This window comes from Dermacentor silvarum, chromosome 3 (genome assembly GCF_013339745.2).
Source record: "Dermacentor silvarum isolate Dsil-2018 chromosome 3, BIME_Dsil_1.4, whole genome shotgun sequence".
NCBI classification, from domain to species: domain Eukaryota; kingdom Metazoa; phylum Arthropoda; class Arachnida; order Ixodida; family Ixodidae; genus Dermacentor; species Dermacentor silvarum.
Genome location: NC_051156.1, coordinates 206,664,382 through 206,687,691, shown reverse-complemented (window position 1 = coordinate 206,687,691; position 23,310 = coordinate 206,664,382). Strand labels below are relative to the sequence as shown.

Genomic DNA, 23,310 nt, shown 5'->3' with positions numbered 1-23,310 from the left:
TGGTAATACTACTTACTACCTTTTGTGCAATTCCAGAAGCATATTCTATCAACACAGTTTAACTTAATTTTCTTGAGTGCCCCTTCAAACTGAAATATTAAGTCAGCCTTATCTACTACATAAAATGAACAACACTATGCTAAGGTTCATAGCCTTGTTATGCATTCTTGCTAGGCTAAAGTTCACTGCTATACTGCTTTCTTCAAAATAAAAATTAAACAACATTAAAGGGGCCCTACAACACTTTTTTCAGGCCACCATATTTGCTCAAGATCTATTTCTCAGCATGTCAATGAGCAAACTGAATTATAATAATTACCGCACGCAAACCTAAGTTAGCAGGTCAGAGAAATTTCAAAATACAAGCAGAATGAGAGTTGCCCTCAACTCAAATTTTTACATTTCTAGCTGTCACATTTCACTCTCCCGTGACATCACAGGGTGGTGCCAATAGCAGCAGGGCATTAGCGGATGTCGGCACGCGGTCTGACCTCATAGGCCATGGCTTCACTGCTATGGTTGCAACAGCTTCCGCGAGGTGGCTGTTGGCACGCCATGTGCCCGGCATGCCGATGCGTCATTCCCATGGTTGCAACACCTTGCTCGTGGCTGTGCGATAATTAGGCAATATACTTCAAATAGGTCGTAAAACTTAATGCCGTAGTTTTTTTTTCCGTAGTACTCGCAGTATTGTACAAACGTAAATCACACATTACATTTTAACCAATGATCAAAGTGCCACTTATCGACATTACGTCTGCCGCACGAAATCGCTGCATCGTGATGCTGCTATCGGTGCCACCCAACAAGCTTACTCGGGCCCCTTCATGCAATAAATATGAAATTTACAAATGCATAACGGCAACTGTAAGCAATTACAATAGTACAAAATACTTGAGAAACAAGATTTAATTTCAGTGACCACAACAGACAACATACCTGTGATGAGAATTGAGAAAAAACAACAAAAAAGCTATAGAAATGACAATAAAAAAAATTTAATTAGTGACAAAGTTTTCGGCATAACAGCCTTGATATTTTAGGTCAGTGTGCATATTTACAGGCAGGCCATCGAATTAATCACTCACACTGCTAACTAAGCTAATTTTCAAAGGCTTTTATTACTGAAATTTGGCACTGTAAATAAGGTTAAACCATTCAACAAGATTTGAAATGCCTATAAAAATCTCAAGTGTCAATGACACCAGTCCAAGATATCTCTAGCAGTAGCTCAAGCAGCCACAATGTTAATTCTCGTCCATCAGCTGAAAACTTAATTTACTCCCATCTCATTTTTATAAACAAATAAACCATTTGTAAAATGTATGTACTGGTACTAGACATTAACAGGACCAAACATTCTGACACAGTTCCTGTTACGGAGTATGCCCACAACTATTGTAAATGCTAGTAAACGCAATGTTGGCCTAAAGTTTTTGCAAGCCTTTTCAAGCTGAAGTACAATGTAGTAATGACACGTCCAAAAAACCAAAACAAAGATCTCAAAATACCACGCTGTCAAACAGAAGCAACACACTGTATCAACACAACAATTGCAACCATGACAAAGTCACAAGACTGAATACTTGCCCAATGTCAGCCCATGTGCTCTGATGGGGGGAAAAATAACTAAATGCATAATGACAGGAACAATCTCTGGCAACTGTCTGTACACTGTACATGCAACGCAAACAGCATTTTAAAGAAAAGCAGCTTTTACTGCAGTCCAGTCCTGCGTAACAAACATAATGCAACTGCCAGCAGCAACCTCAGCAGGAGTTCATTCAACATCCCGTGGATTTCAAATTCCCTGCCACGTTGACACGATCACAAAATGAAGTGACAACCACCTTCAGGGGTCAAACCCACATTGGGCTGCAGTGCTCTGCTGCATCAAGATGAACACGAGACAAAACAATTGAAACTGCTCGTCACAGTAAAACAAATGTTCAGTGTCTTGTAGATCGCAACACTCTGTCACTGCGTGATGATGAAGGGACGGCTACATCTTCGTCGTAATTGTCATGAACGACGCCATTATTGCTAGTGATCCTGGCAGTCCTGCTTCGCTGAGATCTCCGCAGGACCGTGTTTCTTGTGCTGTAGCGCCCGGAGCGAGGCACGTCAACAAGTCCAGGATAGTGCAGCCGGTACAGGTAACAGGAGAAGTTGCGCCGTTCATCCTTGACGAGGACCACCACGGTGTCCAGGTCAAGCGTCAGAGTGTAGTCACACAGCTGCGGGAGGACATTGAAAGGACAATGTGTGACTATGCGCAACGGGCAACTTGCAACTGTGTTTCACCTCCTCAGACAAAGTGTCCATCCTTGTGGTCATCTGCTTTTATCCTTTTCAATATTAAACAAGAAAGAATAAGATTTTTAGATCTCTAGCGCCACATAAACCTAAAATAGTAGTAGTTGAGCGCTTAGTAAGAGGACAAAAAAGGAGACATATGGGCTCTACTCACAACAATGAAGTTTAATTCCTTGACACAACCAAACAAGAGAGTGCCCTCAAATGCATGTCACCGACCACGTGAACTACATTGCCACCGTGGAACAAGATGACAAGATAGAGCGTACAAACAAGAAAAAAAAATGAAATTTAGTTACACATGCGCAAAAAATTAAATTCTTTGTTGGACAATGCTAAGGAAGTCTTGCTGATGCAGGAACCAGCGTGATAGTCAATCTGCTCACTCTCAATTATTAAACAGGTGATTTCACAGTTGCTGCTTCCTATGATCTGCGTTTTACCAAAGAGGAGGACACACCCACAAGCATCACAATGAATAGTGAGAAAACCATCTGAAGGCATTTTGTTAACTTTTTAATCATGCTCCTTAAGCCGTTCGTTCACGCAACGTCCCGTTTGCCCAACGTAACACCGGCTGCATTTCAATGGAATGCAATAGACGACTCCCAATTTGCACTCAATGAACTTATTTTTGTGCTGCTTATTGCAAATTTCCTTTACTTTCTCAGTCGGATCTGTTGTCCTACTCAAACTACCCAGCTTGCTAGGTGCTGAGAACACAACCTGTACATTGTCCCGAACAGCTAGTTTCTTTAGATTGTGTGAAACTTGGTGGATATACGGAATGGCGGCTACATTATGCTTCTCAAAAGGAGGCCCAACGTTCTTGTTGGAAACACCAAGAACAGTTTTTGCGTCGGAGGACCCCTACTGCGACTGACACTAACATATCTGTTGGATAACCGGGCTTTAAAAGCCGTGAAACTTGCTCATTGAAGCTGGTTAGAATGAAATGCTAAAAGAGCTTTGTTAGCCCTGGGTGCATAACACCAACAGGTGTGGTGATTGGTGAACACTAATTTCACGTCTAGGAACATAATGGTTCCGTTAACAGGCATTTCGTGTCCTACTCAAACTACCCAGCTTGCTAGGTGCTGAGAACACAACCTGTACATTGTCCCGAACAGCTAGTTTCTTTAGATTGTGTGAAACTTGGTGGATATACGGAATGGCGGCTACATTATGCTTCTCAAAAGGAGGCCCAACGTTCTTGTTGGAAACACCAAGAACAGTTTTTTGCGTCGGAGGACCCCTACTGCGACTGACACTAACATATCTGTTGGATAACCGGGCTTTAAAAGCCGTGAAACTTGCTCATTGAAGCTGGTTAGAATGAAATGCTAAAAGAGCTTTGTTAGCCCTGGGTGCATAACACCAACAGGTGTGGTGATTGGTGAACACTAATTTCACGTCTAGGAACATAATGGTTCCGTTAACAGGCATTTCGACAGTCGGAACAAGGGGAGAAAGACAATTGTGTATAACCAATACAATGTCATCACACTCTTTCTGAAAATGCTCAGAGGGGCAATCTAGAAACACAATAAAATCTTCTACGTACAGTGGAATCTCGATGATACGATCACGGCTAATACGAATTTCCGGAAGATACGAATTTTTCTGTGGTCCCGGCCGAACCCCGTTAGTTTGCAATGTGCTAGAGAACGGTTGTTACGAATCGATTTTCGACCCGCGTCGGTTGATACGAATAAACGCCGCCCCACCAACTGCCGCGAAAGAGAACAGCGCGTAGGCACGCGCTTTCTCCCTTTCTCTTTTGGTGCGGAGGCGCGGACGCGGCGCCGGACAGCGCGGAGGCCGCGACTGTGCGTGAAGAGTTTGAAGCGCGCTTTTGTGGCTTTTGTGCTTTTCCGCGTGCCATCGGCCGGACGGAGTGGCTGCTGTGCTTCGGGCCGCGTTCTTTGTGTTTGCGCCATTTTGCCTAGTCGCAGCGAGCTATGTCTACCGAGATACGATCTCGGCTGATTCGTGCGGCCGTACGCCGAGGCGCGGGAGCCTCCGTTGGCGTGACTTCCATCGACTGCGTTATCGGTGCCGATAGCAAAGGGCGATTGTCTGTTTCGCTGCCGGAGTCACACGGTGCAAGATAGCGCAGCACGTAATCCACGGTGCAAGGTAGCGCGGCACGTTCAGTTGGGTGCTCCTCCGCTTCTGCCACTAATCGCTGTATTTTTCTTGCCGTAGGAGGCTTGCGCTTCTGTATTCCGAAGAGTGCTTCGTCCAAAATTTCTTCTCCAATGAGCGACGATCTATCACTAACCTGGGAGCTCTCAGTAATCCGAATTCTGCGTGTCAGGTGAAGACGCCGGCGTGGTTTACGAAGCAGACAACTGCCGTTGCCATCTTGCCTCTGTCACAGCAGCAACCAATGGAGAGACGCCTTTCAGCACGACAGCCAATCGGAGGCCCGCTTTCATCGGAGGGCCCGTGTGACTACCTATCGCAGACCCGCGCTTCTTTTGTGTTTGTGCGTTTGTTACAAGATGGCGACGACGGACGAATTGAGAAGCGGAACGGCAAAACTTTGAGCTTTCAAACGATACCAAGATGGCGGCGCTCGGTGGCGGGAAATACGAGATATGTCTCCGTGAACTGCGGTGATTTTGCGCGATTTAAAGCTGTTTTCTCACCCTGCGCACTGACGAACTAATCTTTTTCGGGCACTTTTAGTGCGTTTTCAGCCATACCATTTTGATACAGCGTAGATTAGGCGTTGCAGATACTGAAACGCGTGGTTTTCAAAAATAGATTTTTCTCGCGATTTTCGCGATCTGATCCCCGCGTCCCCCCTTAATTTGGCTAGTTTTAATTGTGTTTCGATTATACGAATTTCGGCTAATACGAATATTTTTCATGACCCCATGAGATTCGTATCATCGAGACTCCATTGTATCTGAAGATTTGCATGCAATTACTAAAAGATCCAAGGCGACGTAAACCGTAAACATAAGCCTAGGTGCAGGCAGCAGTACAGTCCTCACGGAATGAAACGTGACAGGGAAACCTAGGGTAGAACACTCCATATGTGCAATTACTCGAGAATACCATGTCATGTCACTATGAATCTAGTCACTAAAGGTAATACAGGCTCCTGATCTAAGTGTATGAGCCAAAATTACGCCGATGTCACACGAAAGCAGATGGTGGAAACAGAAGTATGCACATTAGCCATAAATTGATGTCTTTCGTTCCATGAGCACTGTACATACCAAGTGTTTAAGCGTTAAGTTGGTCTTGGACCAAATATTTGAAAAAAAAAACTTATTCTTCAAGTTATGGAGTTCAAAATGTGTAGATATTATATGCAACTCCAGGTGCTTATCTCAACTGACGGCAAATTCTTGTTTCTCTCGTTTGGTTCCAACTTCAATTTTCGATAAAATTTGCAAGAAATCAGTTCTTCAGATTTAGCTAAGCAGGATATCAATGAATTATGCATGTTTGAAAATATCGAATCAAGCCAACTTTAATATTTCTAAGGTAGAGAGAGCACTCTGAATAGCTACCAAGGCCAACCATAAGCCATTGCATAAGCTGCATAAATCCCACCTTGTCCTAGTTAAGAGTTTCTTTCATGCTGAAACAAAACCATGCACTGACATAAAAAATTGTCAGCTACAATGTACGGGCATTTTGCCATCTCATATAAAAATTGTTTAAATAAAATTATACTAGTTGAGAGCCCCTCTGTCACTGCCCTTACCTGAACACGCACAAAAACTATATTTTGTAACCACTCCCCTCTGTAATGTATTTTAACCTTGAGGTTAATTAAATAAATAGACGTGACCGTTCTTTCACCCTTTTTTTTTCTTTTAACTGCCGATGGCGAGATAACTTGCCGTCACAATGACCGTTCTCTCATACCGATGACAAGTTAACTCGTTATGAATTTTTGTCAATTTTTGCACATGTGTATGTGTTCAGTTTCTTGAAATTTTGACAAGAAAATAATACACAATGACTTTTGGTAATTTTTTTTTTGCACTTCTAAACATTTTTTAAGAATTTGTCTTGGCAGTTAAGGGGTTAACCCTGAGTTAACCTGCGACACAGTTCCAGGCCTTGACAAAATATAAACGAAGACAGCAGAAAAACACGCGAGATGGACACTGTGTGCTTACTCGGAACAAATTTTTATTTCGCAATCACACACATATAGTGAGTGTGGGCTATTAGGGGTGCCATAGTGGAGACCTCCAGATTTTGAACATCTGGAGTTCCTTTAAGGTGCATCTAAACACAGGGCCAGTATTTTGTAGTAGTGATGCCTGGGGCGCAGCTTCGCTTGACCACTCACAAACGCGAAAAGCGCCGAAAGGCATTGGTATCGGGAAAAGGCATTGCTACAAAATACCGGCCCAGGAGTGTCTTTGCATTCTTCCACCTTGAGCTATGCCGTGCAAGTACTTAAAGGGACACTAAAGGCAAACATTATGTCAACGGACTGTTAAAATAGCATTCCAGAAACCTTGCAGAACATGTTTTGTGCCAGAAAATGCTTAGTTTCAGAATAAATCACTTCTGAAACGTCCGCATTCTTTCAGCGCAATTTAAGTCACCCGGCACAAGCGAGGAGGTGTGATGTTGCATATGCCATCACTGCCATTTACTGCCGTCTGTGAGTAAAACAGCACCCGACAGCTGGCGCTGGGGCGTTTTGTGTTTAGCCCTCCCTGATAGGTCAAAATGTTTGAGGCTTTGCCCGTATGGGCTGGACTCTAACCATTGTGGCCTATCATTTGGAATAAAAACAGAGTGGAATAGTTTTACATTATTCCGACCCAGAACGGGTTTGCAGAAAAGCTATTATAGGAAACTATCTAGGGCAGTTTGAGGTTTGACAGTATTTTTTCTGGGGTTTCGGGGTCAAAAACCTTCATATAATAAAGCAAAAAAAAAAATTAAAGCGAAAAAGTGTCACGTCAGTACTCCTTATGTCAGTGCATTAATCAAACGAGGGTGGCCCCTGGTGGTTAACGGATATGACAAAATTTCAGAACATGGCCTCAGATATCTTTAGTATGCCCTGGGCCAATGCCTCCTTTACTAGATTCCTGCCACATCGCTCGTTTTCCCATTGGAATGGAGGTTCCCTTGGTTCAGGGTAGTCGCAGAGAGACGGTGCTAGCTGCCGACCCTACTTTCTGTTGCGGAGGAAGTGACGATTACGAGGCTGGTGCGCACTCGACCAATGGTTTTTCAAGAGACCGCGGGTCCTGCCTCCGGGATTGCAATAGACGCCGCTAAAGTCTTGGAGGCAGGAGAACGTGATTCAAGTTTGGAGCAGTCGCCGCAACTAGCGCTCGCAGCCGACGCTGGTGGAGGTTTTGCCAGGATCTGCCAGGTTTTGTCTCACTTCCAGCAAGCATCATATCAAATGATATTTGACATTAAACATGTCTATTCCTATAATGTTTCCATGTAGTATCCACTCGTATTTCAAGCACAGAAATTTACAGAGAATTTGCTCTATTCTCCTCAGACCCAACAAGGTCCTAGTGACATAACACTTTTTTAAAGTGAGTTCTTGTTGTCAACTGATGTGTTATGATTCTGAAAAAGTACCTGTATTATCACATTGCACGGGCACTTGCTCACATCAGCACCTCCCTGTACATATGTGAATAAAGAGTCCATTTCTCCAATTTGTTTAAATAAAAGCGTCTTTTGTATTCATAAACACGCAGGTATGGATCTAACATCACATGACGGTTCCTCGCCTTCACTTTTCATCCTAGATTGCTACGTCATCTGATTGCATTTGAAATGTACAACAAATTGATTTTTCATCATCACTGACAATGCAACAGTACGTCTCACATAAACTATGCATCAATTCCATCGATAACCAGAGGCATCGAAATTATTACATATGCTTGACATATGGTGTCGCCTGCATCTAGCTTTAAGTTACTTTATGTCATTATTTTAGCTTATTATTCCTGGTTTAGCTTTGAAAATGATGAAAGCTATTGTCTACGAGGGTGGACACAACATCTAAGGAGGTTTATATACACTGCCTGAAACTTTGCTTTTTATGCTGTCCAGAATTTTGTTGCGGGCAGCCTTTACACCTAATATTTGTTCATCTCCTAGGCGTAAGATTACAAACCGGATCACAGTGCTCTTCACCAGGCGCAGATGAATGTTTTTTTCAAGTGGGAGGGTCTGACTTTGAGATGATGATTGACGATGATCATGACGACTGCAGGGATGCATACAATCAATAATAATAATAATAATCAAGGAAAGTGGCAACTTTTTTCCACTCGCCTAAAGCGGACATTTGCGCTAAAATGTACAGGTGCATTTGGTAGCTCTACCAAGTGCGTGCTCACATGCATTCTACAGGCATGCCGTAAGGTCGGCTACCAGCATTTCAGTGGTCATGCAGCAGAGGACAGACACCCGCATGGAGCAGCGAGGTGCACCATGTCTGCCGTGCCCCCCTTTGCCTCTCTTTTTTTTTTTAGCCCTGTAGGTTGACGGGGACAGCCAACTCCGACATCCGTGCCAGCTTTTTTTTACGGTGAGTTTTTTACGTGCTGGCGGGTTCTCTTCAATAATCATTAAGCCCTTCTTGTCTCTCCAGAGCAAAAGAACAGTGACAGCTGGGAAGGACTTCATGAGTTGAAGGACTTCACACAGGCGCTGTGCACACAAATTTTAAGGGAGTGTAGAGTCGGGACATCCTCCTAGATCCCCGATTGCTCTTCACTCACCTCATCAAGGCTCATTCCCAGCTCGAAAGACTTGATCCGGTGGCCCGTCTCATTGTCGTATATACCCACTTTCCCCATGCAGCTCTCGTCCCTTGGGTCAAAACCAAGCACACTGTACAGCTCAAGCTCATTCTCGTAGTCATCTGACAAAAGGCTTTTCTGCAACGGAAACAAATTTTTACGACTTCAATTGGGCTGCAAATTTCTTAAATGTCCTCTTTGCGAAAAGCAACAGAGGCTTTCCTGAACTTTTCAAGCACCTGGTTTTGGACTTGCGCTTCGTGAGAAAGCTGTAGATAACTAAAAAAAGTTGCTTACTCCATTTTACCTAGGATAATCTCTCAGGTAATAACCTAGGATACTATTATTACTGAGGATAATGTCCTAGGTAATATCTAGGATAGACAGTGTTAACTGCAAGGAGTGCAATATACTTTGAGTCTTGTACATCTGCCAACGATACGCTCTGCAAAGACAATTTCTGGCAGAACATTTGTCAAAGTTCATCAATCAACCTTTGTCTGAGAACTTAAGCTGGGACCTTGGCCACACCCTTGTCATTGGCATGATAATCTAAAGGCTCTCATCAAATTCTTGCAAGAGAGTGGTCTGAATTTGAGACTTGGAAGAGCGTGCTCTTTTCATGTTCATTCAAACCACAATTTATGTCCTCATCAACAATGCTTTTCTCTCTTTACTTCCATTTCCCTTCCCCAATGTTGAGTAGCAGGTCAGAAATTTGGTTCAGGCCAACCTCACAGCTTTTCTATCATAAGAAATGTCTCTCTCTGTCCACTTGGAAAACAAAGGCCCCAGAAATGTTTACCGTGCCCTATACCCAGCCTCTTTCCTGCAACAAAACTGCTCTGAAGCATGCCAAAAACAGGAAGAAAATGTATATGAAACAAATAAACCAGCCCCCTTACAGATATATAGAGCATCCTTTATGCTAGAAATTATAGAAGCCTCCCTTTCTGCAATACATTATATTATACATTTAATTGGCTTTGCAGCACCAATGCAGCATAGATGCTATATGCATAGCAGCATATATGCTGCTGCGTCAACACTATAAGACCCAGTTCTGCAAACTACACCTCTTTAAGCAGCTAAAGTGTCCAAATTTTATATACGAGTTTAGAGCTTACATGAAATCGTTACTATGTTTACAAAGATATTGGAAAAGTCCTCACAAATTAGCAACATTTTTCAGTTCGGTGTACAATACTGCCTACAACAATTTAGTCCACTTTAGAGATTTCAATAGGCGCAGTTTATATAATTGTGACATAACTTTTTATTGTTGAGTGAGACAGATGTAAACTTGATGTTTATTTTTTTATTTTTGTGATATTAAACCATTTTTGTATCGTGATATTCAACCATTTTTGTGAAGAAAAAAAAAATCACTCTTTCACTAGCGCATCCACCTTGAGAAATACCTCAATGGCCTTCAGCAAAGCTGGCTGGCCTGCTTGAAGTTATCTGCAAACTGTAATGAATAACACCTATAAATGCCTTCCAAATGTGCAAGTTGTTGGCATTCATTGTTTCCTTGAGCTTGAAGCGGACTGTGGTTTTTGAACAGGTGCATGGCAACCTCAGTGTGCAGAGTGCTACGGCACATTGAACCGCATTGCATGGAATGCCAAGGCGCATTGTCGTACACACTCCGAATACCCCTCTACAACATAAGATTGCCATTTATCAGCCAACTTAAGTTATTCAAATAAAACAAAAGCATATAGAAAAACTAAATCTGTTAGGTAATTGGGACAAAATATTAAATTTCTGAATTTTTAAAGTGTGATAAGTTGCAAATTTTTAACATTCCCTAGTGAGTGGCATTTACACTGATAGTATAAAGTGACATTCAAATTTCTTGATACAACTTTTATAATACTATACTTAAGTTAATGATTAGGCAAATATTCAGCTTTCAGCTGTTTGAAAAAAAGCACATACAAAGAAAACTGTTAGTGCAAACAGCTGTTCGGTCTTCATTGAGCAGTTCTTTTTTTCTCTATGTGTGTCTTCAATAGCAAAGTCTTCAATTTTGGCTCAGACAACAGGACAGAAAGGTATTAATTAGATCACAGTTGTATGCTGTCAGCAAGATGCATTGTCAAGTTTGTCTCGCTTTAAGTTGCTCATTTTCAAAATATTTCGGCAAAGATGTGCAAGACAAAGAAGCACTGCAATTTTACACCACAGCACGCTGGAGTGCTGTGCTTTTAGTTCCTCAAATGTGAATAATGCACAAGGCTGGGTTGGTTTTGCATAAAACTGGCACACGATTGCGCAGAAATGTGAGGATAAGAAGCTGTTAGCTGCTTACCACACCACAAGCACCAGCACGTTTGATTATCTGGGGTATTTATGTGTTGCCCTACAGTCAGTGACAACACGAAAATGCTGTAGGAAACACATATCTGTGCAACTCAAAGGGAATTTGTATAGATGCACCAGCTACATTCGCATCACTTGGGTGATGTCACAGAGGCAAAGAACTTCCTTCAATATCAGCATCTCTCGGGAACCATATTTTGTAGCGTGGATGCATAGAGGGCACATACAGTGTGATGTTGCGGGTGGCACTCCCGTTGAGTTCTTAGGTTACCACTGAGTATGGTTTCCATAGAGGTGCTGCCTTCACTACTACCCTTTGCCCTCTACAATTAACAAAAAAATTTAATTTAAATAAATGCTGTGGTTTTACGTGCCAAAATCCCAATATAATTACGAGGTACGCTGTAGTGGGGGAGTCCGGATGAACTTGGACCACCTGGGGATCTTTAATGTGCACGTAAATCTAAGTAAAGGGGCATTCTTTCATTTTGCCCCGAACCCACGATCTCAAGCATAATGCCATAGCCACTAAGCTACTGTAGTGGGTTCCTAAAATCAGCAAATGGCAATGCCACCTTGTAAAAATATTGCATTAAAAAAAAATTTTCCCTTACCTCTACACACTGAGAGCTGTGCATGTCGTATAGGGTTTTGCACTTGCGTTGAGGTGGCTTGTTGTTGTTTGTCTCCTCATGAATTCGAGTTGGCTGCTCGCGAAAGGTGATCTCAAAGCACTCCTTCAGCGATGGTTTGTTTTTCTTGTTTGTAATCAACCGAAACACCCTAAAAAAAAAGAAATAAGTGGACAGATTATAGTGAATAAGTATTCCTATTATTTCAGGTACTACTACACCTCGGTCCATGGAGGCAAGGAACTACTACTACTAGCAAAAGACAACACAAGTGATCATTTGTGCTCTTCCTAAAGTGCTATTAATTATTGTTCCACCTCTGGAAGCAACTGATAGCAGATGGCACTCCATCTATGCTTTTGTGCCTTTGAAGAAACAAGAAATTTAGAGATAAGCTAAAATAAAAAGCCTTATAGGGACATCAAAGAGCATCACGAACTTACGTTTATTCAAGTGAAGTAGTTTTCCAAGACTGAATGTGCATTCATCGTCTTAGTGAACAAAACAAAATCCAAAGTTTCACTTCTTAAATTTTACAGACAAACCGCGATGCTATGTTTGTGTAACATCATGGATTTAAACATAATGAAGATCCCACGCACTGTGGGAATGAACGTAAGCAAAGCTTTCTGTGGTGTTTGCTTTGATTGACGATAATTAGAGATAATTAGGTGATGTTGATGGTGAATGTTTAATTTCTTCAGCATTTAGTCAAATAAAGTAGTAGCAAGTTGATGCTGAACGTTACCTTGCGTGCACCACTGCTGTTTGTCTGCACAGTACACAGAACACACAGCGAGATGTGTTCTTTAGGCGTTGTTTTGCACCATTGTTCATAACCTCTGAGAAAGATAGCATTGTCATTGCTTCACATGGCACATCGCATCGTAGCAGAAATGTTAAAACATTAATTAAAACCACAATCGGATTATGAGGTATGCCATAGCGGTGAACTCCAGATTAATTTTGACCCCCGAGGGTTCTTTAACGAACACTTAAATCTAAATACAGCAAGCGTTCTTCTTATTTTGCCAACAGTCAAAATGTGGCTACCGCAGTCGGGATCAAACCCACCACCTCAAGCAATGTCACAGCCGCAAATCTACCACAGCCGATACAGAAGTGTTGATTTGACATGCGACCGCTGCCGTAGTGTTGCCTAGATGCTACGGTACTTTCAATGCGGCTTTGCGTCTACACACCATGTGACAGTTGTCCACTTGACAAATTTGCATGGTGTTTATTTTTCAGAAATAGCAGACACGTACTATACCGCACCTTGAACTTAAATGTATCCAGTATGTCTGCAACCGCCGTCGTGTCTAGTAGTAGCATTTCCTCGCCTTCTCATGTCGCTTTTTCCCTTTCCCACCCTCCACCCATGTATAGGTGGAGCGAACTGTGAGCGAAGAGTGGCAGGCTGTCATTCACTTGTTTCGTGGCTGCATCGGTTCTACCCATTCTCTGCCTCCTCTCCCTACTTCCTCTCTACCATTCTATCTACCTCCCCTCTGGACTGCTGCACGTTAGTAGAAAGGTATGTGCTTTTGCCTGGCCCCCCAGGTCAGAGATAATTACAGGTGTCAAGAGGGTATTGTGGCGATGCCCAGGGAGCACCGGAGGGCATTTTGCACATGTGATGCTATGGAAAAGTCCAAACGATTTCTTTGTGTCGCCTTTCCTCTCTGCCACGTTCCTGCCATGTATATATGCATGCTCTGAACCACCTCCTGACATGGCATGCAAGACAGCAGCAGCAGCAGCAGCAGCAGTGAAAAAGTCCAAGGAAGAGACAAAGAAAGCTTCGCTTTAAAGTATTCCTGCATGCTTGGGTTGTTCTCATTCCAAATGAGCTCTCAAAACTAACTGGATGAGTCTTTGGCTCCATTCTGCAAATTTGTTTATCAATAAACTATTATAACTGTACTCCTCAAGCAAACACTGTTGAAATATCATGGGGTGCTCATGTGGAATCCTGCCAGTCTTTCGTTTTTTCATCTTTTCTGGCTTACCAGGGCTCCAGTCAAGGCAAGACTGTTGTGTCTGGTATTCCAGAAGTGTAGTTCAGCAAATGCAGCTTAACATTCATTCCTTTTTAGCTTCTTTTCAAGTGTCACTGAAATCTGCGGTAGCTGGCACGATGACAACAAGATGGCAACAACAATGAAACCAACAACCAAAAAATAATGCTGACTGACAGCATGACAGCACCAATGTTGCCAAAGACCAACTCTATGGACAGTGCTATTTCAACAATTACGACAATGGTGATGCACCATTTGCACTTCTGAAAACAAATATTGTTGGCAGACCTTGGCGTCCCAACCATGACCTCACATGACATTACACCAGTCCTTCACCACATTTGTTGGCAGGCTACAGTGTGTATGAATCAGAACACAGTCAAGCACACATCGGGTCTATGGAAGAACACGAAGAGGACAAAACTAGGCCTATCAATGAAGTGTGGAAATGTCAGGCTCAAAAGACAAAAGAGCAGGAAACATCGGAAGCAGTGACTCCACCATAGGCTTACAACAAAATATGCAAGGACTACATTCCAATACAACATGACGTTGGGCTAACTCGTGATCATCACAATTGAACATGTTGAGCGTGGATGAAACACTGAGGAGGAGGATGAACAAATAACATTTATGGAATAAGAGGTTAAGAGGATGACTTGCGCCTGCACAGAGAGGGGCCCTCAGTCCAGGGCTCCTGTGGCCTCTGCTATGCCTCAGGCCTGTTGTATCAGCTGTCACTGGCTGTTTGGGTCTAAGCTAGTCAGCACGGCTCATTGTAGCCACACAGTTGTAGGGTTAGGGATCATAGGGGCTGCTTGTATTTTGAGGCAAGCCCATGTGATGTGGTACAGGAGGGCATACTTATTACATAGGGGGCATTTGTTGGAGCACAGAGTGGCGTGCATGGCACGCAGTATGCGCAAGTGAGGATATGTGTTTGTCTGTAGTTGTCGCCGTGCCATAGCTTCCTCTGCGTGAGAGTCTTGTGCAGCGGCAGCTAGATACAATGTTATGAATAAGAGTTGGTAGTAGCACTCCTATTGTACTTTATCTTCTAATTTGTCATGTTTCATCCTCGTTCAACATGTTCAGTTTTACACAAGGGCAGACAATCATTTTATATTTGCCATGATCGTACTGGGGACAACACTGCAAGAGTAATTCTGCTTGCTTGCTCAATATAAAAAGTTTCAGGCCTAATATTTTAAAGAATTCAAACCTGGACCACCATAGGACACTTACGAAGCTTCAAATGCAATAATATTCACAATGAGTAACCCTGAAATTTGATGGCTTGAGTGCAAGAATGACGCTACTGGCGATTTTACAACAGCTAACGCATCAGCAAATTCATTAGCCATTACTAAACTAAGCCACTGCCACAAGTAACATTTGAACAAAGCTTTCTAAGGTAGTAATAGCATTGTGGGATAATACTGTAACAATATCATGCACTTTACGCAAAATGCACCTTGGTCTTACTTGATGAAATGCGAAGAGTTGTAGACTATCCTTCCTGAGTCATCAGGATGAAATGCAATGGAGTCTGGCTCTGTGCTTGAATTGGGAAAGTCCAGGAGTCCATTCTCAGCCAGTTCATCAGATTCCACTGATTTTATCTGGCGAGCACCAATAAGATCCCCCTTCAAGCCTTACGAAAACTAATTATGAAATCCAGACACCCGATCACACTCGCCTCACCTGAAAGACACCTTCCTTTGACGGCGGGCTGCAGATGTAATGCCAGGGGTAGCACCCAAAGTGAAGCATGAACTCTGAACACTTAACCTCAAAGAGAACTGGAGGGGGTTCTGCAAAGAGGAAGGCAAGGAAAGTGGGATGACGGCAAGAGCTGACAGGCTCTTCTTCCCATACAAAATCAACTGTGCTGCGTAAACATGCAGCATGATACCTTTAATTTTGTTAAACACACATTAGAGTGCAGACAAATATCAAATAAAATTATACTACATACCTTTGAGCTTGCAGTTCAAAGGTAGGCCAGCAGGATAGGTTCCGACTTTAGCACCATCCAGTGCTAAGCAAGGCTCATAAAGTTTAGCTGAAAACATACATGCCTGGACAGGAAATTTAATAAAAGGCACATGAGTCCACACCACCATCCTTCCAATTTTTCAAGTGTATCATGTTCCATGTCACATAATAAGCACATAAAGCCAAGAGGCCTTGAATTCAAGGAAAGCATGAGGGGAGATAAACCTTTGCTGTTTGGACTACAGATGGGGCTAATTAGTAAAATAAGCAACACGAAGCTTCAAGTTGTACTTTCATTTTTCCAGCCTCACACTGTCATCTACTAGCCTCATAGTTAGTTCTGATGAGTGAGCTACTGCCTCTGTCTCACAGCAGCAATCTCAGGTTTGCTTCTGGGATCAAAGCATATTTTGGCATTTGAACACCATCAGACAGGACAATCAAAAAAGAAAGTACTTATCTTCATTTCTTATCCTGTTTGACAGTGTTCAATCTACAAAATAATCAACCAACAATCCAACTTCTCACACCAGGACAAGTTAGTTTTCCAAGGGTCCTGCACTGTTATTGACCTGAGCGGTTGACTCTTCTTGCAACATTTCGCTACATTCATGTGCACGGCAATTTCGCACTGCACAAAAGTTGCTTTATCTTGTGGATTTCTGCAGAATGAACTTTGTTAATGTCAGGCATCTTTATTAACTAAACATCAAGTTACACTCTTATGCACAGCCTCCCCCCCCCCCCCCCTCCTTAGGACATTCAGTTTCCTAAACCAAATTTTTATTTAACTGATCTAACTTTAACTGATTCAACTAAAGAATAACTAATTTGTTCTGAAGATCAAATTAGGCTGGAAGCACCTCCTTGCCTCCATCACCTCCTTCACAGAGCCACTAAAATTCAAAACAGCATGTTCCGATCACTTTTTGTAAACTCAGATGTAGCACAACTTTGTTTTGTTTAAGTTCTAAACCCACACTCTCTGTAATGCCTGATTATCGGTATTGAGAGTAATGCACTGAAATGAAAATAATTTTCTTCCAGCTTAAATTGGCTGGACAAATTTTAAGCTGCATATTACTAAATGCTTAAAACACAGGCAGTAGAGCTCACCATGAGGTTTAAGTGTAAGGCACATGTTGGTAAATTACTTGAAAAGTGGATTTGAGAACTCTGTACACACCCCGAGAGCAAGAACAATGTATATACTGTGAACACTAAAGGGACAGACAACCGCTCAGAACATGAATCGAGATAACCCTGCTGTTGGAAAGATTGCCTATCATACTGGCTAGAACATGGTGGCATGTTTTTCTCATTAAACGTGAATTTATATTTTTAATTGTTCACTAAAAGTAGCGAAAAATGATCTTTGGCGCCCCATGCGGCAAAAACATGAAGATGCACAAGAGGTTTACCACGTGACCTTCTATTAGTGTACGCGGCTCCTGGTCTTTTTATTAGTATTGAAATTCCGTACACTTTTTTCTGTTATAAGTTTTTCCAAACTTACAATGTGCAGGTAGGCCTTTATCTGTAGTGAATAGAAAAGTGGCACTGCCTTCGCATTCGTTGAGCTGGCTTGGCTCGTCTATCGACAGAATAGCAACGACGGGGGCCAGCCAGCAATAGTGTATAATAGTGTAAACGCGGTACAAATATAAGAAAGGTGTGTACGACAACGCAAACTTATTGTACCGGCTTTTTATTGTCAAAAGTGGTTGAAAAAGTCAAAATGCAGGTGGTGAACCACAGCTGCACTCACTCCTGTGAAAACAGAACGATGGGCGGCTTTCACAATTTGCCGAGGTGGGCTATCGGCATTGCTCTCACTTCTCAGCGTTGCTGGAGGAGGGACTCTTACTTTTTGAGAGGCTACTCAGATCGCACAATTCTGCTTATAAAATATCCACGCGCTTTTTGAAGTAAACACTACCGAGGGTGAGCTTCTTGTTGCACCATAAAAAACTAGGTCCTTAAAAATTGGTTTTCATATTCCCTTTAATTTCATATTACCAAAGTTCTGGCTGCTGTGTAAGAGGCCATGAAACTTAGTAGAAAAACCAACGTAAGGTTTTTCATAAAGGCCTATATGTAGTAAATATTATATGTTGCCAACAAATGTTTTCCGAGTTTCCAGAGGTGCCAATAAACATCATTAATTTTTGTAGCAAGCACCTTCAGTTTTATGACACTGAAGCAACTGTATATATTTGTGAATACAGTTGTGCAAACAAATTCTCTAATTGAGGAATTGATGGTGTAGTCAGAAATCAAACTTAAAATCAGATACGCAATTGTTTGATGCCACATGAACCAAACAGGGCAAGACACATAGGACCTGGTCAAATTCTGCACACGCCTCTACGGGGAGATACAGCTTCCATGGTTGCATAGGTCACCTTCTAAGAAAAGCAGCTTATCAAGTATAGTTATTACCCTTTCCTGATAAATTAACACACAGAAATGTAATCATTAAAGCTTAATGCCAGAATGCTGAAAAAAAAAAAAAAAAAAGAAAGTGACTAAGTTTTGTAAGTTCCACCCTCTATGTGCTGCATTGATTTCAAATCCACTTTTAATGACCTGACAAATTATAACTACATAATGTTGAATTTTTTCTTCTTTTTTTTTCTATGTGATGTACATAAATGCAACCAAAAATTAACTTGGGGCCGACGATTACTTGGGCTAAAATTCTGCACTGATGCCCAGCACAGTTTCTCATTTTGACACTCCAGCCCAAGTACCATATTCTAATACTTATTCTTAATCTAACAAGTGGTATCTTTTCTTTCTTTCTTTGCGTCACTATTACAAAGTAATATACTACCTCGGAAAAGGTATGATGTAGGCTACGTATATTAAAACCTACACTATTTTCACATAGCCAGTGCTAAATATATGAAACAAAGACATATATTAAAAATCTAATCTCTATAGCTTTAAATTAAAACAAAAGTCCCTATGAGACTTTACTGTTGCACATCTTCCACACAAATATTTCCTGAACTTCATCTTTGGCCATGAGACATGCTGTTTCTAATGCCAATGAACTCTAGAGTGATACTAAGCAAAAGTGATGATGACATAAACTGTGAAAAATAGAGTGGCTCACTTCTTCAAGTATGTTCCTGAAGTTGTACAATCTTACTGCCCCAGTCAAGGTGCTGCCTGTTCCAACAATAAGAAGGCCCTCTGAAACATTGGCATGGTTGCATTCTTTCCCAAAGATCTGCAAGAGAACATGAAAAATAACTGAGTCCTTCAACTGCACAGTTGTCGAGTATGGCAAAAACTACCAAAGCCCACAGAGCATCGAAGAGATGCAACTTACAGCTCTGTCAATTTCCAACATGCCTTTGAACTGAAGGGGAAACATGGCAAACACTGCTATGGTGATCAGAACTCTTGGTTTGCTCCTTGCTGCCTAGATAAGCAAGAGAAAGCAAAGGCTTTTGCAACATCGCTGAACAAAACTCTGGTATGTCATTAGGCAGATAATGACCATGTCATAGAGCAGGTAACTTGATCATTTGAAAAATCGCACCTCCATAACGTTAAATCAAAACAAAAGTATGATCACTACAATAGCTTACTACTGCACATTTCTCACACAATTTTTTTCTAAGTTCAGCTTTAGTTGTGAAACACATTTATAATACTGTATCAGCGAACTCCAGATGTCATAAGGCAGATAACACACCACTTTTTGAACGCTGGCACCAGAAACTATGTAGGCCTTTCGACATCACTCTTGAGTACGCTGACAACAAAAGCCAATTCTCAGCAACCAATATAACTTTGCTTCTCAACCGAAATGCTCGATAATCAATAAAGAAAACTGAAGAACCTGTATTCTCTGGCATATTTACACTAAATGCACACTGTTGTCTTTGGATAATGACATAATTAAGGGTACCGAATCAATTGAAATACCTTGCCTGGCATGGTGATTCAGTGGCTATCTCATTTCACAGTTGAGTATGAGTAAGTTCAATCTTGACTGTGATCGACTCATTCTGATGAATACCAAATGCAAAAATTATTATTCTCCACTGAGATTTCAGTGCAAATTATGTACCCAGATACCATAAAAAAAAAAAAAAGGATTGCACCTTATCTACAATGCCATTGGCACATAATTCATTTTGACCAGGTGGCACCCATTTTTATATCGCTTATATTTCTGTATCTTTTTAAATTCTGCCCCCTTTGAAGTGCAGCTCTTGTGGCTGTCAAGTAAATCTGTGGTCAAATGTGAAGCCTGGCACTTAAGTTTCGCACGGGTTGACATCTGCTTGGGATCAGCATGGGAAAAAGGTGGCACCACGAGGAGAAGGACACAGGACCAGCTCTCGTCCTGTGCGTCCTTCTTTTCGTGTGGCCGTCATTTTCCACGCTGATTCAAAGCATCTATTCATACCAAATAGCCCAACTTTCTACCTTACTGAAGGTCGACGTCGTGTCACTGAGGTTATCAAACAAGCGAAGAATCCCGATTTACCGGCTGTGTGAGCTGTGGATGGCTGTGGTTGTGCAGGGACTGCAAAATGATGGTTTCGCCGTGGGTCTCCCAGTCGATGTGCTTGAACTTGTAGTGGCTGGGTGATCCCAGGTAGATTTCCTGGTGGACCTTGCCGTTCATCTTGTCATGGCAGTAGACCCAATTGTCGGCCGTCAGCGATAGGAATAGTGCCCGGCAGTCCTTCGCCAGTTTAGGCAATCGGTGCTACACACATTATAACAGTGATGTTTATACCAAAGGCCATGAACTGGGACACCAACAATTAAAGTTATATTAGTAGAGCTATTTGTGTTTACCACAGCATACATGACAGCATTTCAGCCAATTCCACATTACATTCTTATGTATTCATGCACAAAAGCTGTTCCAATTTACATCTTCTCATTCGTGTTATGGTTACACTGGTAGCACACCAAACCGCAATGAACTTGAGACATTGTCCATTGCAAGATAATGGACTATGTTCGATGCAGTTGACAATGTCTTATGTAGAATGTCGTACATTGTCCTGCAGTGCACATGAAATAAGCTGATGATAATGACAATGACACCAGGTCACTGTGAGCTAGATGGCACGCTCTACAGACATCATGCAGAAAAATAATGCAGAAACATAGCAGCTGCAAGTAATCTCATCTGAGCTGTGATAGCAGACTGGAGTAAATGTTATTCCATATGATGCTGTATTAATTTTGCTAGCACCCATGATAGGCGGTAGAGCCAATAGGGAGTTTTAGAAATAGCGCACCCAACTGTCTCTGCCTACCCAAAGCCATATGCCATGCTTTACATTCTTTTGTACTCCTTTTGCATTGTTTTGAATACCTTTTGTGTTCTTTTGTACGTCTGGCAGTTTGCATCCTCTAACTGTGAGTGCGCAAACCTAAAACTTCCTAATGCTATAGCTTGCCAGTGCTCGCAGGTTCGATTGGCGGATTATGTATGGAAAACCAAAGTGGCATAACTTTCCAACATAACAATACAGCACTACAATTCAATGTAATTGCAGTTATTCGCCCATTAAACACACATTCTTGTCTTGGTGTTTCATTACGCTGAGTAGACTAGGTACATGCACTGAAATGCAAAATGTATGAGGGCCAATCAGAAAATCTTTGCCCCTATTTCTTTTTCTTTTTTTTGCCAAATTACGGCTGTAAATGCGAAGTCAACATATCAATTCCCAGCGGTGCACCTTTCTTGGACCGGCCGGCCTTATCTGCAGGTAGCTCCGTGACACAGCACTGCTGTCCATCAGTTGTTGAAGACCGCAGTTGTGCTTCACACGTCCCCGGCGTACGAGCAACGAAGTGTGACTCATTTTCTATGGAGCAAGGGATGAACGCCCATCGAAATACACAGGGAAATGCAGCTCACGTATGGGGAAAGGTATTTCGCTTTGAGAAGTGTGAGGTGGTGGTGTTGTGCATTCGCAAAAGGGCATGAAGACTTGCATGAGTTTGGCGATGGTTCCATAGTCAGCTGGCCGAATTCTACCATTGGGGCAACTCAAATTTATATAGTGCTGCGATGGGGAAAATGTCTGAAACGGTGTGGGGAATGTGTAAAAATAGTGTAAGGTACGTAGAATAGTACGTATATCTGTAATAACCTATACGTACCTTACTTACTGTAATTACTGTACGTACCTGGCTTAGAAAAATTAGGGCAAAGACTTTTTGATTCGCCCTCGTACTTACGCAAAACTACATACACTCCAGAAAGCTACTAACCAGTGGCCCTGTATACACCAAGGCATCCTCGATTTTCTTGTTTTTCGGCTCCTGGGGGAGCTTGTAGAGTGGACTTGGGAGGGAGTTAATGCCGCATCTGTTATGTTAAAGAAAAAAAAGTTAACTTTTCTCTGGTATGGCAGTACACTGAATTAACCACGATAGCGAAAGTTACAAAGCTTACAAAGCCAAGCAGGTCCTGTAGTTGTCAAGGTAAATGTGGCCACTAGAGGAATAGAGTGGAACATCAGTCACTCGTTAGCAGCCATGCATATACATATCAGTCACTTGAAAGAACAGTTACATTATGCGCTTACTCTTCAAATGCAATCGGGGACTTCGAATGAGTTTCCCAGATCTTCGTGAATGTTGAACGTTGCTGCGTGGCGTAGGACAAAAAGCATGACAAAAATATGATTAGCTCTTGATGCTAAAAGGTCAATCTGAAAATAGAGCTTCGGATTTCAGCTACAGCGGGCAGCGCTATAAATTGATTGCAGAGCTATCGTTCCATGACGCGACGCACACAGCGGCGCAGTAGAACGCTGGCAACGCACAGAAAAAAGGTGATTATATTTCACTAAGCGCCGACAGGCTGAAAGTACGTGAATTCATAACAATGAGTTAATTGCTTTAGCGTACTCACGTCACATATTAGTAGCCGCAGTATTTTCAGACTGGACCTGTACGGAGACTTCCCGATGCCAATTTCCCGGTACTGTAAAGATTGAACGGTGCCTCTGCTCCTAATTCTGGGCATAATACAGCAGTCAGCTGTCCCCAGACGGTCTAAATTGCACGCATCACGACTCACAATCGTTTCATTCGCCTAAATTCAGCGACAACTTTCAGTTTCAGCTTCGATACGGCAGCGTATTCTTTGCGTAGACAAGAGCTGCTTCACCGCGCAACATTGAAGCCAACCACAAACACAACATGCAACAGCTGTTCTGATTTGTATCCTGATAAAAACAGTTC

The 23,310-nt window shown here is 42.2% G+C and overlaps 1 protein-coding gene across 2 annotated transcripts; it reads right to left on the bottom strand.

The window, feature by feature from the left end:
* Positions 1–1,101: 1,101 nt before the first annotated feature.
* LOC119446547 (DDB1- and CUL4-associated factor 17) lies at positions 1,102–23,250 on the bottom strand. 2 transcript variants are annotated; one of them, XM_037711001.2, is made up of 13 exons: positions 22,979–23,250; positions 22,650–22,711; positions 22,517–22,558; positions 22,333–22,429; positions 20,579–20,803; positions 19,409–19,501; positions 19,190–19,306; positions 16,049–16,151; positions 15,775–15,884; positions 15,556–15,692; positions 12,029–12,197; positions 9,066–9,224; positions 1,102–2,237 (listed from the first exon to the last, which is right to left on the bottom strand). In XM_037711001.2, the coding sequence occupies exons 1-13, from the start codon at positions 23,090–23,092 to the stop codon at positions 1,950–1,952; spliced, it is 1,716 nt and encodes a 571-aa protein (XP_037566929.1). In that variant the 5' UTR covers positions 23,093–23,250; the 3' UTR covers positions 1,102–1,949. The 2 variants fall into 2 exon arrangements, with proteins under 2 accessions (XP_037566929.1, XP_049520163.1); XM_049664206.1 differs by lacking the exon at positions 20,579–20,803.
* Positions 23,251–23,310: the final 60 nt, after the last annotated feature.

Bases quoted from the DNA above. Each gene is read 5' to 3' on its own strand.
- LOC119446547 (XM_037711001.2), bottom strand. From the start codon at position 23,092: ATGCCCAGAATTAGGAGCAGAGGCACCGTTCAATCTTTACAGTACCGG. The intron at 22,559-22,649 runs GTAAGCGCATAA...CTATTCCTCTAG, and splicing joins TCCCCGATTGCATTTGAAGA to TGGCCACATTTACCTTGACA. The intron at 19,307-19,408 runs GTAAGTTGCATC...GTTCTCTTGCAG, and splicing joins TGTTGGAAATTGACAGAGCT to ATCTTTGGGAAAGAATGCAA.